A 13,398-nucleotide genomic window follows, 5' to 3' on the forward strand; every position below is an offset into this window, starting at 1 on the left:
GAAAAAAAACACATAAATATACACACACACATTCACACGCGCACACGCACGGACACGAGCACGTTTATTCTGATGATCGTCATTCATCTCTACTCGCTTCTCTCCATCCTCTGCGCCCCTCCTCTCCTCCCCCTTTCTCTCGCGCTCGCTCTTGTGTACACACCCACTCCCCCCCCCCCCACACACACACACACACGTATCGTCAGTCCAGCGCAGCTCTTCACCTCTTGTGCGAAAGCTAGCTTTATACTCCCAGTGCCATCATCTTCTTTTCTCTTCTTCCCCCCCCCCCCTCTCCGTCTTTTCACACACTTGCTGCAACGTGTGACGTCGCAATGCCGAACGCGATGGTCACGCTGACAATCGACAGGGCTGAGTCCCTCGTCGCACTTAACCCCGGTGGCACGTCAAACCCCTTTTTCACTGCCTCCATTGGCGCGCAGTGCGTCACGACACCAGTTGTCAACAAGACACTGAACCCAGTGTACAAGGCCACGTTTACTTTCCTGAACTGCCCTCTGCCTGCCATGGTGACGTTGCGTGCCTTCAACAAAATTCCCTACGTCGACGTCGAGGACCCGCTCGGCACCGCTACACTCACTCTCTTCGATATGCAGCCGGAGACGACGACGGTAGTGCAGCTCAGCCACGGCGGTGTCGCGGCATTGGCGCAGCGAGCGCCGAACGGGTGCGGCGCGGTCACCATCGCCTACAGCGTCGTGCCGATGCCTCAGGAGGCGGCAGCTCCTGCTGTGGGGGAGCACTCGGCGTCGAGGCTCAGTAGCCTGCCCTCGTACACCGCAGAGCAGCTGCTGACGCCTGCGACGTTTACACCAATACCTGTGCCTGCTGCCCCCAACATTGACGGTAACGGTGCAGCATCCATTCCCGTTGCCTACCCCCCATGTGAGGATCGCTCCAGCACAGCGGGCCCCGTCGCGAATGAAAGCACAAGCAAGCTGCTTCCCTCAAACCCCAGCATCACGAACCCACCCGCGGCGACCGTGAGGTTGACGCCGGTCCAGAGCATGACACCCGCTGTGGTGGAGGGCTCCCTCGTGTCTGCTTCGAGATGCAGTTTGTCACAGCTCCAAAGCAATCAGCAGCTCACTCCACCCAACATCGCACCTGTCCCAGTGCCGGCGAGCGCCACCTTTTTCGTGCCGCAGGCAGCCCCGGCGCCGCCGCTCCCCGCCGCCACGAACATGGCCCTGAAAGCGGAACCGATGAGCGGGTACGATAGCGGCGCTGTGCTTCCCGCGGAACGGCCACAGCCGATGCCCGCGGAGGAGGTCGCCGCCGCTGCCGCCGCCCTTCAGTTGTCGCCACCTACTTCAGAGAGCTACTACGCGAACAACACTGTTCACAGCGCCGCTGCGGCGCCGCCGGTGAGTCCCGCGCACGCACAGCTGCCGAGCAGCCTCGCTGTTCTACCAGTGGCAACTACTGCCCCAGTAGCGACCCGCTTCGCTTCCCTCCAGGAGTCCACGAGTCCTGCTCTCTCCTTTGATGCGCAGCAGCAGGCGGCGTCCGCCAGCTTCCTGTACACCAGCGCTGCGCAGGCCCCGGCGACGATGCCGCAGACGAAGCTGCTTGTGGTACCGCCGAACATAAACGGTGCCCCGACCCCAACGTTTTTTCACGCTTCCAAGCCTTTGTCTTGCGAGGGCTCGCCTCTCCCTTCCGCCGCACAGCTTTCCAAGGAGAGCCCGGTAGCCGTCTTTCCCACTCACGCTCCCCCGCTGGTATCGGCCGGTGCGCTTCCGGTGGCCACAGTGCCCTTCTCTCCTCCGCTCAGCGCGAGCACGACCGCAAGCCTGTGCTCCACACCTGCGACGCTGTCCTCTCACAGACACCACAACGCCACCGCCGTGAGTGTAAATCCGTTTCCAGTCGAGGCCGCCGCTCCCCACTCCGCGCCCTCATTGACGAGTGCGGTCACTACACGCCGCGGTGTTTATTTGGCTTCCGCGACCGCAGGCCTGCAGCCCAGCGCTGCTGGTGCAGGCGCCGCCTTTCCCAACTCGTCCAGCGGATGCGGCACCTGCGCGTCGACGTCTGCGGCCGGCAACAGCACAAGCTCTCCTGGGCGCAGCGTCCCCAGAACTGAGACTCCGCACCGCTCTGTGGCTACCGCCATCACCTCCGCTGGGCAGCTTTACGCCGATAAACAGTATCTGTTTGAAGTTGCGGTCAATGGTGCGGATCTGGAGATCTTCCAGAGGCTTCGCCAAGTCGATCCCGACCTCACAAACGGTTTTCTCCAGTGCTTGGACTACTCGGGGCGCAGCCTTCTTCACATCGCGGCGTGGAACGGTCAGCTGCGCGTGATGCAGGTCCTGTTGAGCCCAGAGCTCACCCAGCCGATGATTGACCTGCGTTCGGTGGTGACAGCAAAGAGTGGCGACACAATTCTGCACGCTGCCGCGTGCGGCGGCCAGGCAGAAGTGGCGCAGTGGCTGCGCTACTCGCACCCCACAGCTGGTCCACTCCTGCTGTCGATGCACAACGCCCGCGGCATGACGGCGGCCGAGTGTGCCATGGAGGCAGGCTTCCCCCAGGTGGCGCGTCTGCTGATGCCCAACTGAGCCCCGCTCTCCGTCATTCCATTTCCATGTGCTTCCTCCCTCCCTCCCTCCCCCCGGTTTGCAGTCCGCAGGTTGTGAGGGGGGAGGGAGGGAGGGAGGGAGGAGGAAGCACATGGAAATGAGCAGAAAAGGAAGAAGAGGCGAGGGTGTTTCTCTACAGGAGAAGCGGCAGCGGCAACGGTGTGCGTGCTCAGGCCTCCCTCACCCACGCATGCGCGCGTACCCCTCTGTGTGTGTGTGTGTACGGGGCGTGTGTGCGTGCGTGTGTTGATGTATTGAAGTTGTGTCTAGTGGTTTCTCGCTTTTTTTTTTCAATTACCTCACCCGCCTCTCCATCTGGCACGCCGTTGTGTGCATGTGAATCAACAGACCTCTTGCCCCGGACACGGCGTAGTCTTGATCTACGCCCGGGAGCATAATGCTTCTGATATAGGCGTGATGGCACACACATACATATCTATACATATATATCTGTGTGTGTGTGTGTGTGTATCAATGCACGTCTTTTATCCCCACCTTCCCATTTCTTCTTTTTTTTCCCATTCCCCCTCCCCTCCCCTCCCCTCCCCCCCTCCCCTCCCCTCCCCTCCCCCTTCTCTGTGTGAGTGTGTAGTCGAGTACCTTTGGGTGCCCTTGAAGGTTCACGGGTTCTCCCGTCCTTTTTTCGGCTGTATCTGTTGCCTCCCCTCTCTCCTCTCCTCTCCCCACCTCCCCTCCCCCCCTCCCCTCCCCCCCTCCCTCCCTTCCCTCCTGTGTTGCTTTGTATTCCATGAGATGTCTGTTGTCCCCATTCCTCTGCATATCTTTGTGTGCACGCACGCGTGTGTGTGTGCCTTCTGTCTCTGTGCACACGTCTTTCATGGTGTGAGCCGGTGCTACGGAACGGCAAAGCTAGAGAGAGGGGAGAGGGAGATGTCCTCAACGCAGACAGTTCCACCTAACAGACAAGAACGCAATGTGCATCTACGCGCGCACTCGAAAAGGTAGCGATGACGCTACGCAACCGATCTTGTCTCCCTACTGCGTGAGGACGGTGATGATTGAACCACAAAACAAGGATTTGGAAGATGGAGAGAGAGTAGCAGTAGTGACTACTGCTGCTGCGCCAAGTGAGCGCAGACGCAACCGCATACGCACACCATCACAAGGTGAGTCTTGTCGAGTAGAAAGAAAAAAAAATGATTGCATGGACGGCAGTGTGCTGAGAAAAAAAAAAGTGGGAGTCGTGTTGGACGAATGAGGGATGGTGGCACCTTAAATGCCCCTCCACGTCTCTCGCATAGCTCACCACCGCACGGCCTGCCCCCCTTTTTTTGTTGGAGTCCATCGTAGTGTTGTAACTACGAATGCATTTTCTTCTCTTTCTCTCTCTCGTGTGTGCGTGTGCGTGTGTCTGCCGGTGCGTCGCGCGAATGTGCGACAGTCCCACTCGTGAGTGTGTTGAGCCGATATATATATATGTGTATATATTTATATATATAGTGTTTCACGAGCGAGTGCTTGGTTAAGCATCAAAACGTGGTGGAATCGGCGTGGAGTCAAAACTAAAGGAGCGTAGGTGGGTGAGGGGGCGGGCGGACAAGACGGTCATCGCACCTGCCCCCCCCACTTCTCTCTGTGTGTCCGTTCCCCTGCCTCTTGCTTTTTTTTTGCATGTCCTCCTGCTCTTTTCCCTCTTGTTCTCTATTTTTGTGGCCGTGCGGTGAGTTTGGTGTTGGTGCCCCCCCCCCCCTTTCTTTTTTTTTGAAAGAGGGGAGGCGGAGGAGGAGGAGGAGGAGGAGGAGGGGGGGGAGAAGGGAGCGCAGACAAGAGAGACCAGCGCATTTATTATTTGTTTACCCTGTCTCCTTCTCGCATTGAATTTTGTTTGCTCGTTTCTTTTTTTATATTAGAGTGGTGTCTGTTTCTCTTCGCTTTCGCTTTCCCCCCTTCCTCCCTTCCTTCCCCTCCCCCTCCCCCCCCAAAAAAAAAAAATCATCTCGGTGAGTATATAAAGTCCGCGCGTGCCAGCGTGTGTGTGTCTGTGTGACTCTCAGAGTTAATCTTTGATGTCAAATTGAGGTTGTGTATCCGTGTGTGTGTGTGTGTGTGTGTTCCCCAAGACGTTTGTGCGGTTTGTCTCCCCAAGCAACCCGCCGTGTGCGCGCGTTCCCCGATTTGGTTGTGTTTATGTTTCGCGAGCGCCGCCCACTCCTCCTCCACACACTTTTTCCTCCTCCTTACATTTTTCTAACGGAAGAGTTTAACAAGGCTCCAACAAAACGTTTCCCTTCTCTCTTCCTCCTCCCCTTCCCCCTTTTTTTTTCCATTCCTTCCCCAAAATAAAAGAGGGTGGGTGGGTGGGTGGGGGGCATCACTGCATAACGGCAGAACTCCCCGACCCTCGTCCTGTTCCAGCCTATCATCCCCCCCCAACCCCCCACCCTCTCCGCACTTCCTGAGCAAACAAAAAAATGATGAGAACCGCTCGTTTCTTCCCCCCCTCGCCCACGCTTTGTCTCTCTGATGGGTGAGGTACCGCCTCACCACCACTACCTCTGCAGCAGCAGCAGCAGCAGCAGAACTTTGACTATCGCTTTGCAGTTGTACCCCTCTGTGTCGACGCTGCGCTCATCAGACCCTTGTTACTACTATCCACTCCTATACACTCCTCTGTTCCCTTCGTCTCCCTCACAATCTCCACATACAACACACACACACACACACACACACACACACACCATTCTCCTCCCACTGACACACACGCACAACACTGAAACGTGAAACTTGTCATGGTCGCGCGAACGCTCACACGTATCGGCACACCCATAACACCTTCGCTCCCTTCACTCCCTTGTGTTGTTGTTTATTTGCCTGCACGTGAAGGTCTTTGCGTGCACGTGTGCGTGTGTGTCTGTGTGTGTTCATCTCTCGGCGGTCTGTGACTCTTGCAGAGCGAGAGAGAGACCTGCCCCCCAAACCACTACTGTCTTTTCCCCCTGCCTCACATCGTTTTTTTTTTTCGTGGCGCCCACATCAGTCCGCAGGCATCCGTGCGATATACTTGCGCAGGGGTTGTCACTGACAATGTTCGGTCCTCTTCCAAACGGCCGCGAGGGCAGCTCGAAGAGTGTCGAGCTGCACGTGGACGGCCGCGTCTCCCACGTTTCTCTGCACGCCGCGGCACACGCCACCGTAGCCGATCTGCTGTCAACGGCTGTCGCAGCCTCATCACCGACTTTTCCGGCTGTGGCGCTTACACCGCGGGAGCTGGCAAAGGGATTCGTCTGCACCGACACGGCGGGCACCAGAATAGACTTAAGTGCGCTGGCTGTCTCCGTCCCACCACAACTGGTGGTAGCGCACACAGGGACTGCCGGCAGCGTTGGCGCTAGCCATGCCATCGCGGTATCAATTGGCACAGGCCGTCGCGGTGGTCGTGGAAGCAGTACAGCTCGCTCGGCGTCATCTCCTGGCCGCGGGCGTGCTCGTGGTAGAGGTCGCGGGCGTGGGCGAGGCTGGGGACGTGGCAGGGCCGCTGCGGTCGCGAAGGCTCGAGTCACGGCCGATACTGACGACGACGACGATAGCGATGGCGATAGCCACACTGAGGGCTTCGAGGGCACTGAGGAGGTCGAATCTGGTAGTGCCCTCGGTGTTGCGACTAGCGAGGGTGCCGCGGCAGAAGACGAGGAGAGCAGGGGCGGCAAGTCTAATGACGATTCAGAGGGGTACTCTTCTCAGGACGACAGCGACAGCGAGGATGGGGAGGATGAGGAGGAGGATGGCGACGATGTCGACTCCTTCGCGGCGACAGCGAGCACGCGCACCACCTCGACTCGCGTTCGGCGCGTCAGCTCTGTAGCTACCACGGGCAGCGGCCGTGGACGCGGTCGTGGTCGCAGCAGCGGTGGACGAGGCGCAGGCCGGACTTCAGCAGCGTCTTTACGAAGTTCATTGGCCCCAATCACGCCGGCAGCGGTGAACGTCGCAGTTGCGCCGACCACTCGCAGCCGCAGTGCCTCGGCGTCACCGTTGCTCTTCACCCCAGACGGGCAGCTCATCAAGCGCAAGCGCGGCCGACCTCCAAAGAGTCAACAGCTGGCGTTTGCCGCCGCCGCCGCTGCCGTCGCTGCCGCCGCTGCTGCTGCTGCTGACGCGGTGACTGCCTCGGGTAGAGTCTCGAACACTGCAACTGGTGAGAGGCCCCTGCGACAAACGCGGCGGAGCGCCAAGGAGGAGGTGCCGGCGGAGGAGGTGAAGCCACGCCGAGGTGGGCGACGCCGTCGCTCCGACGCAGAGGTAGAGGTGCTGGGGGAGCAACAGCGTGTAGGAGCTGCTTGCATACCCATGAGTGGGGACGCTGCTGCTCTCGCCGTCGCGCCAGGGGATAGCTCCATGGGCACGGTTGGCGGGAGCGGCCGACGGGGTGGACTACGGAGGGGTCTCGTCGACGCAGCCAAGAAGCGCAGCCGGTCATCGTCACCGTCCTCGCAGTCTACTGGAAGCAGCTCCCTCGTATCCACGGTGGCTCAGTCGCTGGCTGCTCCCGCTGTGACGGTGGTTGCTGTGGGTACCACGGGCGGCGGGTGCGCTAGTTTGCTTGTCCCAGGGACTTTCAGAACCCTGGCAGGTGCGGCCGCCGAGGACTCTGCCGCGGCGCCAATCGTCCCTCGCGCTCGCACGATTAGTGCCCCTGAGCAGCAGAAGCCGCCGCCGCCGCCGGGTCTCAAGGCGCAGGAGGAACAGGAGCTCTCACTACGCCAGCAGCGCCGCCGTGTGCGCCTTACGTACAACTCTTTCTATCCGTCACCTCCCTTGCACCATGCGGCGGGGGCCACGTCGTGCACTGGCGGGGGCGGCGGTTTCGGAGCACGCTCGCACCAGGCACACAACAATACTTCATCGTCTCCGTTGTTGGAGGACCCGTCCGTTCCGGCACTGCGGCCGCGGTACGTCTGGAACGGCAGAGATCGCCAGCAGCACCACAGCTGGTCTTCCGCGGCGCCTCTGTTGCCTTTGGACGATGTGCGACACGGCACCCATAGCATGCCGGCAACCACCAGTGATGCTTGGGTTACTCTTTCTTCTCTCCTCAGCAGCGTCACGAAACACCGAGGATCTCCATCGGCCACGAGCGCATCCGCCACAACGTTTCCTTCCCACGAGACACGTGCAGCCCAGCTTCATGCACACGCGAAGCAAATCGTCTCATCGTGGCGGGTTGAGCAGCACCGCACGCCGTCGCTGTTGCTAAGTCACCCCTACAGCCCCTTGTTCATGCCTGGTCTGCGCGTGTATCAGCCACCGCCGGCACTGCTCGCGTCGCCACCCGCACCCCTCGCAGCGCAAACGGACGCCCACTCGACCGAGCCCAGCAATGATAGGCGCGCTGGGGTGAAGATAGAAACGAAAGACGAGCAGGGGGACGTGGAGCTCAATAATAAACATAGATGCGCACAGCCCACGTTCTCTCCCCCAGCCTCTGGTCCCAGTGCAGAAGAGGGCCACACTAGCCGTCTGCACTGCTATCCAAACCAGACGCTGATTGTCCCGGTCGTCGTTGGCGGCTGCGTGCAGCTCGTCAACCCGGAGAGCAAGGACAAGAGTCATCAGTGGACTGTGTACGTGCGCGGTTTGTGGAACGGCCATCCAGAGGAGGTCGCTGGCTCGAATGTGCGGCCGCCCTCGTTATCACACGAGCAGCCGCCCAAAGCGTTCCCATCGTCACCATCTTTGGCACTCCCTGCACACTCGAGTCATCAACGCGCCGGGCTGGGCGACGCCATTGCTGCTACTGCTGCCGCCGACCGTGGCAGTGGTGGTGGTGGCGGTGGTGGCGGTACCGCTGCTGCAGCCGCTGGTCCCGCTAGTGATTCGCAGACGTCTCTCTTGAGCGCTTCGATCGCATCGCCGGACGACTACCTGTCGGACTTCATTGAAAAAGTGGTGTTTGTGTTGGACGAGAGCTTCGTGCCGTGCGTGCGCACCGTCTCCTCGGCCCCCTTCGAACTGACGGAGGTGGGGTGGGGAGAGTTTATTGTGTCGATACACGTGTACCTCAAGGTACCGGCGCATACGAGGGCCTCGCGACGCATGCAGGGGAAGCTGCTCGAGTACTACTGCGGCTTCAACGGCTGCACCGCCATGCAGACGTGCGACGGCCGTGGCACGAAACCGCACGACCCCGTCTCGACTTATGTCACCGGTGGTGTGAGGGGCCCTAGTCACCTTCGGAATGCACTGACGACGCCGCAGCCGACTACATCGGGCACCATACCGCCTACCCCAGCGCAGCCGCTGCACGAGCTGCGCCACCGATTTCACTACGACAGCTTACTGGACATCAACTCGAACAGCGGGGCACGCGCCACTTACTACCGCGGCCCGTACCTACCACTGCACTTGGCGACATGCAACGCAGCATCTTCCTCTTCAGCCTCTATGCAGTCATCGAGTGACAGCGACGTGGATGGAGGTGGCAGCGACGACGCGGGCGGCCGCAGCGGTAGTGAAGTGTCCATTTGTGGGGGCAGTCCCACCTCCAGCACGCGGGCATCGCTTTTTCCCTCCAAATCAGAGCTGAGCGGTGACGGGTCCCCCTCTTCCTCCCGTAGTGGCAGCGTCACGCCGAGTCCAGTGCCAGCTTTTCAGCACCATGTGAGCTCGTCTTCACAACACCAAGAGGCGAGACTGGGGGTGTCAGACACTGCATGTACTAGTGGCAGCGGCAGCATCGCGGATGGGCTGCCCTTCACGGGAGTCGCTGCTGGTGTGGCGAGCGCGTCTCCGCCGAATGCGCACCACTGCCACCCACCGCTGCAGGGGCCACCTGTCCGTCGCGGCCCCGGCCGGCGGCCTCGCCGCTTTGGCGCTTCGCGAGCTGGCAGTCGCACGCCAGGCAGTTTTGCCACACCCGGCTCACCTGCAGCAGTGGGTGGCAGTGGTGGTGCGCACCGGCCACTCACAGAGGTTCACGTCGGCCACGGCAGCAACGTGGTGGTGCTGCAGCATCTGCTGCGGTTCAGTCACCGCCCTCGCTACCCACCCGCGATTCCACCGGCTCACGACCCGCGCACACAGGGGCTGCACCCGGAGCTCCTCGGCTACACGATGGTGGCCGAGCCCGTCGTGACGGAGCAGTACGACGAGCTTGTCATCCCACTAGAGCCCTACGTTGCCCTATCCACGCGAAGACGCTGTCGAGCCAGCCGACGGAGGCGAACACGGCGTCAAGAGGGTTGGGAGCTGCCACTGAAGGGGTACAACGCCGCAAGTCTGCAGGCCCAACTTCGCCATCTGCTGGCTGCACTGAGTGTTCTGGAGAGCCGCCTGCGCACCACGCTGCGACGCCAACTCTCCTTGATGTGCGATGACTCGGCATTGCAGTCCTCCTACGCGTTGCCACCCCTGACCAACAGCGAGGCGAAGGCTCTGGGGCATCCGGGCGGTATCTCTTGTTGGCCCCATGTCCTCGACTACGGCAACGGCATCGAGCGTGACACCTCTTACACTGCTGCTTACCTCGCTAGCATTGCGACAAGCGCAGAGATGGAGGGCTGGTTGTCTCAAGCGCTGGAGGCGCGGCGAGCGGCGCTGTTAGGCTCGCCTGCGGCGTCGTGCGCCTGGGTTACCGCCCTCGACGGCGCTGAGGAGCCGCAGCTGCAGCACTCCGGTGAGTCGCCGAGGGGTCAGAGGACGCCTGCCGAGAGCCGTGAGGCGCCAGCGAACCACCCGCCGGGGGAGGTGGCCATCGCATCCCCGTCTTCAGGTATTGCGCTCACCGGTACGTGGATGGCCGCGGTGGAGTACGATCTCGCGAGTGCGCTGTTGCGTATTTCTTCTGGTGCCACCGTGGCGACGGCGCGCGACGTCTTTTTTCAGGTTGTCATGCCGCATGCGGACGACATTGGCGCGGTCATCTGGTGTGCCCTTCAAGAGGGCATCCCCTCGGCGGTCAGCCCAGATGGAGGGCTCTCGCGGACCTCAACCCTCAAGGAGGAGGGGGGGGAGGGGGAGGGGGGCGGCGGCGAAAAAAAAGGGGACGCAAGGCTGCGGCCGGCGCCTGTCCGTGTGGCGTCTGGCTATCACGGGCCTTCGTCAGCGTCCCCCGAGACGACGGCACTCATTCGGGGGTATCCTCTCTGTTCAGTGCGCCCGGTGGACACGGGCATTCTTGCGCTGCGCAGTTCACTTGGGTCGAACAGCGGCAGTGGCCCTGTCAGCGCTGTCCATTACCCAAGCCCAGAGGCGCACATGCCTTCGCTGCTGCGTGATGGCCAAAACTGCAGCAGCTTTGGCCACGACGGCGACGTGGGGCAGCTGCTGTCATGGAAAGCGGCACTAGAGAGCGCCATCGACGCGATGCGCATTGAGGCAGCGCACCGGCAGGCAACTGCAGTCATGGAGGGCCTCTAGGCCGACCCGTGCGCGTGATAATGTTGATCCAGAGCATGCTTGTGATACAGATGTGGTGTCTCCACTTTGCCTAGTCTGCGTAGACATGCGCTCACATCCCTCCGTGTGTGTGTGTGTGTGTGTGTGTGTGCAGTCGAAGCACCGACGTTTTCTACACTACACCAGGAGACTAAGAGCGAACAAACACAATCAAAAAAAGAGTTCAGCAGCAGCACCAGCGTCAAGTTCTGTGACACCGATCAGAGGAGGGGGGAAAGAGAAAGGGAAGGAGGGGGGAGGGGGGGGGGAGTCGGCCAGCGGTGGGTGGCAGAGTTGAAAGACCCTCTGTCCCTCTCCTCCCATCCCCCCTCTCTCTCTCCGGGAAGGGGGAGAAGGACTGGGTGAGCGCTACCGCTGGACAAGAGAATGGGCGGAGGCATCCCGCGAGAGACTTCTGCAACAGCGTGACAGGATAGGGCCACTGGTCTGTGCATGTGGGTCTGCACCGCACATCTTCCTAGATTCTGGCCCCCCTCCCCCTTCCTCCTTCCCCTTGCTAGCATATATGTATATATGTGGATGTGTAAGTCTACCCCCTCTTTTTTTTTTATCAAGGCAACGTGCCCATTCTTTTTCAGATCCACTCCATCTTCTCTCCTCTTCCTCCCCTCTCCCCCCAATTCCCACTCCCAACGATTCTTCACAACCCTCGTCATCATCCCATCCCCTCACATACCCTGCACACGCAACAAATGAGGTCATACTCTCTGACTGTCCCCCCCCCCCCGATCTGTGCGCTCTCTCTTTCTTCCCCCGTTTCCCTTTGTTTACATTACCCCTGTTTCGTTGTTTTTTGTAACTGCCTCTCCCCCCGCGCGTGGCACCCCCAACGCGCTTCGCGCAGTTGCCGCCCTCCTCGGCCCTCTTGAATTCTGTTTCTCTGTTTTTCTTCTGCTCGCTTATAATTGGGCATATCTCTCTTGGCGGTCTGCCCCTCCCCTTCCCCCTTCCCCCTCCCCCCTCCCCTTCCTTTTGCGTACTTGTATCGTTAACACTGCTGCCGCCACAATTGCGTGTGTGTGCGTGTGCGCGCTGATACGCCTGCATTCCTGAACGCTTTGAACCCTCACAGCGTTCTACTCGTCCTCCTCCTCCCCCTCCCCTCCCTCTTTCCCCCTGGATCAGAAGTATCCAGATTTATACCCTGAAATTGGCGCAGGCGGGGAGGAGGCCCTCTGGGAGGACAGCATGCCGACCTTCGGCGACATCATGGCGGCGCGCAAGGCGCTGGATGGCTATGTATACGAGACCCCAATCATCGAGAGCAACGCCATGCACGGCAAGACACGACACGAGAGCGTCTTGCTCAAATGTGAAAATCTGCAACGTACCGGCAGCTACCACGTTCGTGGCATGACATACCGCGTGATCCGCGCCAAGGAGGCAGACTTGGGCATCAATAATTTTATCACGCACAGCAGCGGCAACGGCGGTGCGGCGCTGGCGTGTGCGGCGAGTAATTTTCAGAGCACGGCGCACGTCATTGTACCGGAGGATACGAGCGCCATCATCAGACGTAGCATTCGCCTCTACCACGGACGTTTCTATTACTGCAAGCCCAACTTGAAGGCCCGCGTGGAGATGGAGGCGCGCCTCCATGCGGAGTTGGACAAGTCGGGTGGCAAGAAGCGCAACCAGAGCATCATCGTCAATCCGTACAGCGATGAGGCGATCATCACCGGACATGGCACAACCGGTATTGAGCTCATGCTTCAGACGGACTGCTCAGTGGACTGCGTCGTGATCCCAGTCGGTGGTGGTGCACTGCTGGCGGGTACGGCAATCGCTGTTAAGGGCATGAAGCCGCATGTGGGAGTCTTTGCGGCCGAGTTGACTGTTCCGCCGGACCACTACACGGCCTTTAAGCGCGGGGAGGCCATCGAGGCTCGCAAGACCCAGGTCGATATCGTGAACTCTAAGGGCAACAAACACGGCATCCGTACGGAGCTGACAGACCTTGTGAGCTCGTATATCGATCGCTACGTTGACGGCGTCATACATGTCTCGAAAGAGGAGATGTGCTACGCCTTCCGCTATGTATACGAGCGTTGCAAGCTGGTCGTCGACACAAACGCCGCCATCGCCGTGGCAGCGGTCCTGGCTTGCCCCCAGGAGCTGAGCAACTACCGCCGCGTCTGCATTGTGCTGTCGGGCGGTAACGTGGATCTCAACGACGTGCCAAAGCTGGCGTCTGCTCGACTGTAGGCGCAATGGAAGGATAGATGGTCTGTAGAGATGAGGCCTTTGCGTGTAATCGAACGCGTCTTAGTCTCCATGCGCGGTTGCTGTGGCGGGCACTAACGCCCCGTTCAGTTTTTTTTACCTTCGTCTCACCTCTTGGTGCCTGTGCGAGCCGCTGCCTGTGCCGTCTTAC

The 13,398-nt window shown here is 60.3% G+C and overlaps 3 protein-coding genes across 3 annotated transcripts; all 3 read left to right on the forward strand.

The window, feature by feature from the left end:
* Positions 1–335: 335 nt before the first annotated feature.
* On the forward strand, positions 336–2,588 carry JKF63_07141 (uncharacterized protein; the record flags this gene model as incomplete). Its single annotated transcript, XM_067903082.1, has 1 exon — positions 336–2,588. The coding sequence occupies one exon, from the start codon at positions 336–338 to the stop codon at positions 2,586–2,588; it is 2,253 nt and encodes a 750-aa protein (XP_067759520.1).
* A 3,066-nt stretch (positions 2,589–5,654) lies between these two features.
* Positions 5,655–10,985, forward strand: JKF63_07142 (uncharacterized protein; the record flags this gene model as incomplete). The annotated part of the gene is made up of 1 exon (XM_067903083.1): positions 5,655–10,985. One exon carries the CDS (start codon positions 5,655–5,657, stop codon positions 10,983–10,985), a length of 5,331 nt encoding a protein of 1,776 aa, XP_067759521.1.
* Positions 10,986–12,212: 1,227 nt separating this feature from the next.
* On the forward strand, positions 12,213–13,229 carry JKF63_07143 (uncharacterized protein; the record flags this gene model as incomplete). Its single annotated transcript, XM_067903084.1, has 1 exon — positions 12,213–13,229. The coding sequence occupies one exon, from the start codon at positions 12,213–12,215 to the stop codon at positions 13,227–13,229; it is 1,017 nt and encodes a 338-aa protein (XP_067759522.1).
* Between the last annotated feature and the right edge of the window lie 169 nt (positions 13,230–13,398).

Source organism: Porcisia hertigi, chromosome 6, assembly GCF_017918235.1.
Source record: "Porcisia hertigi strain C119 chromosome 6, whole genome shotgun sequence".
Classification (NCBI taxonomy): Eukaryota; Euglenozoa; class Kinetoplastea; order Trypanosomatida; family Trypanosomatidae; genus Porcisia; species Porcisia hertigi.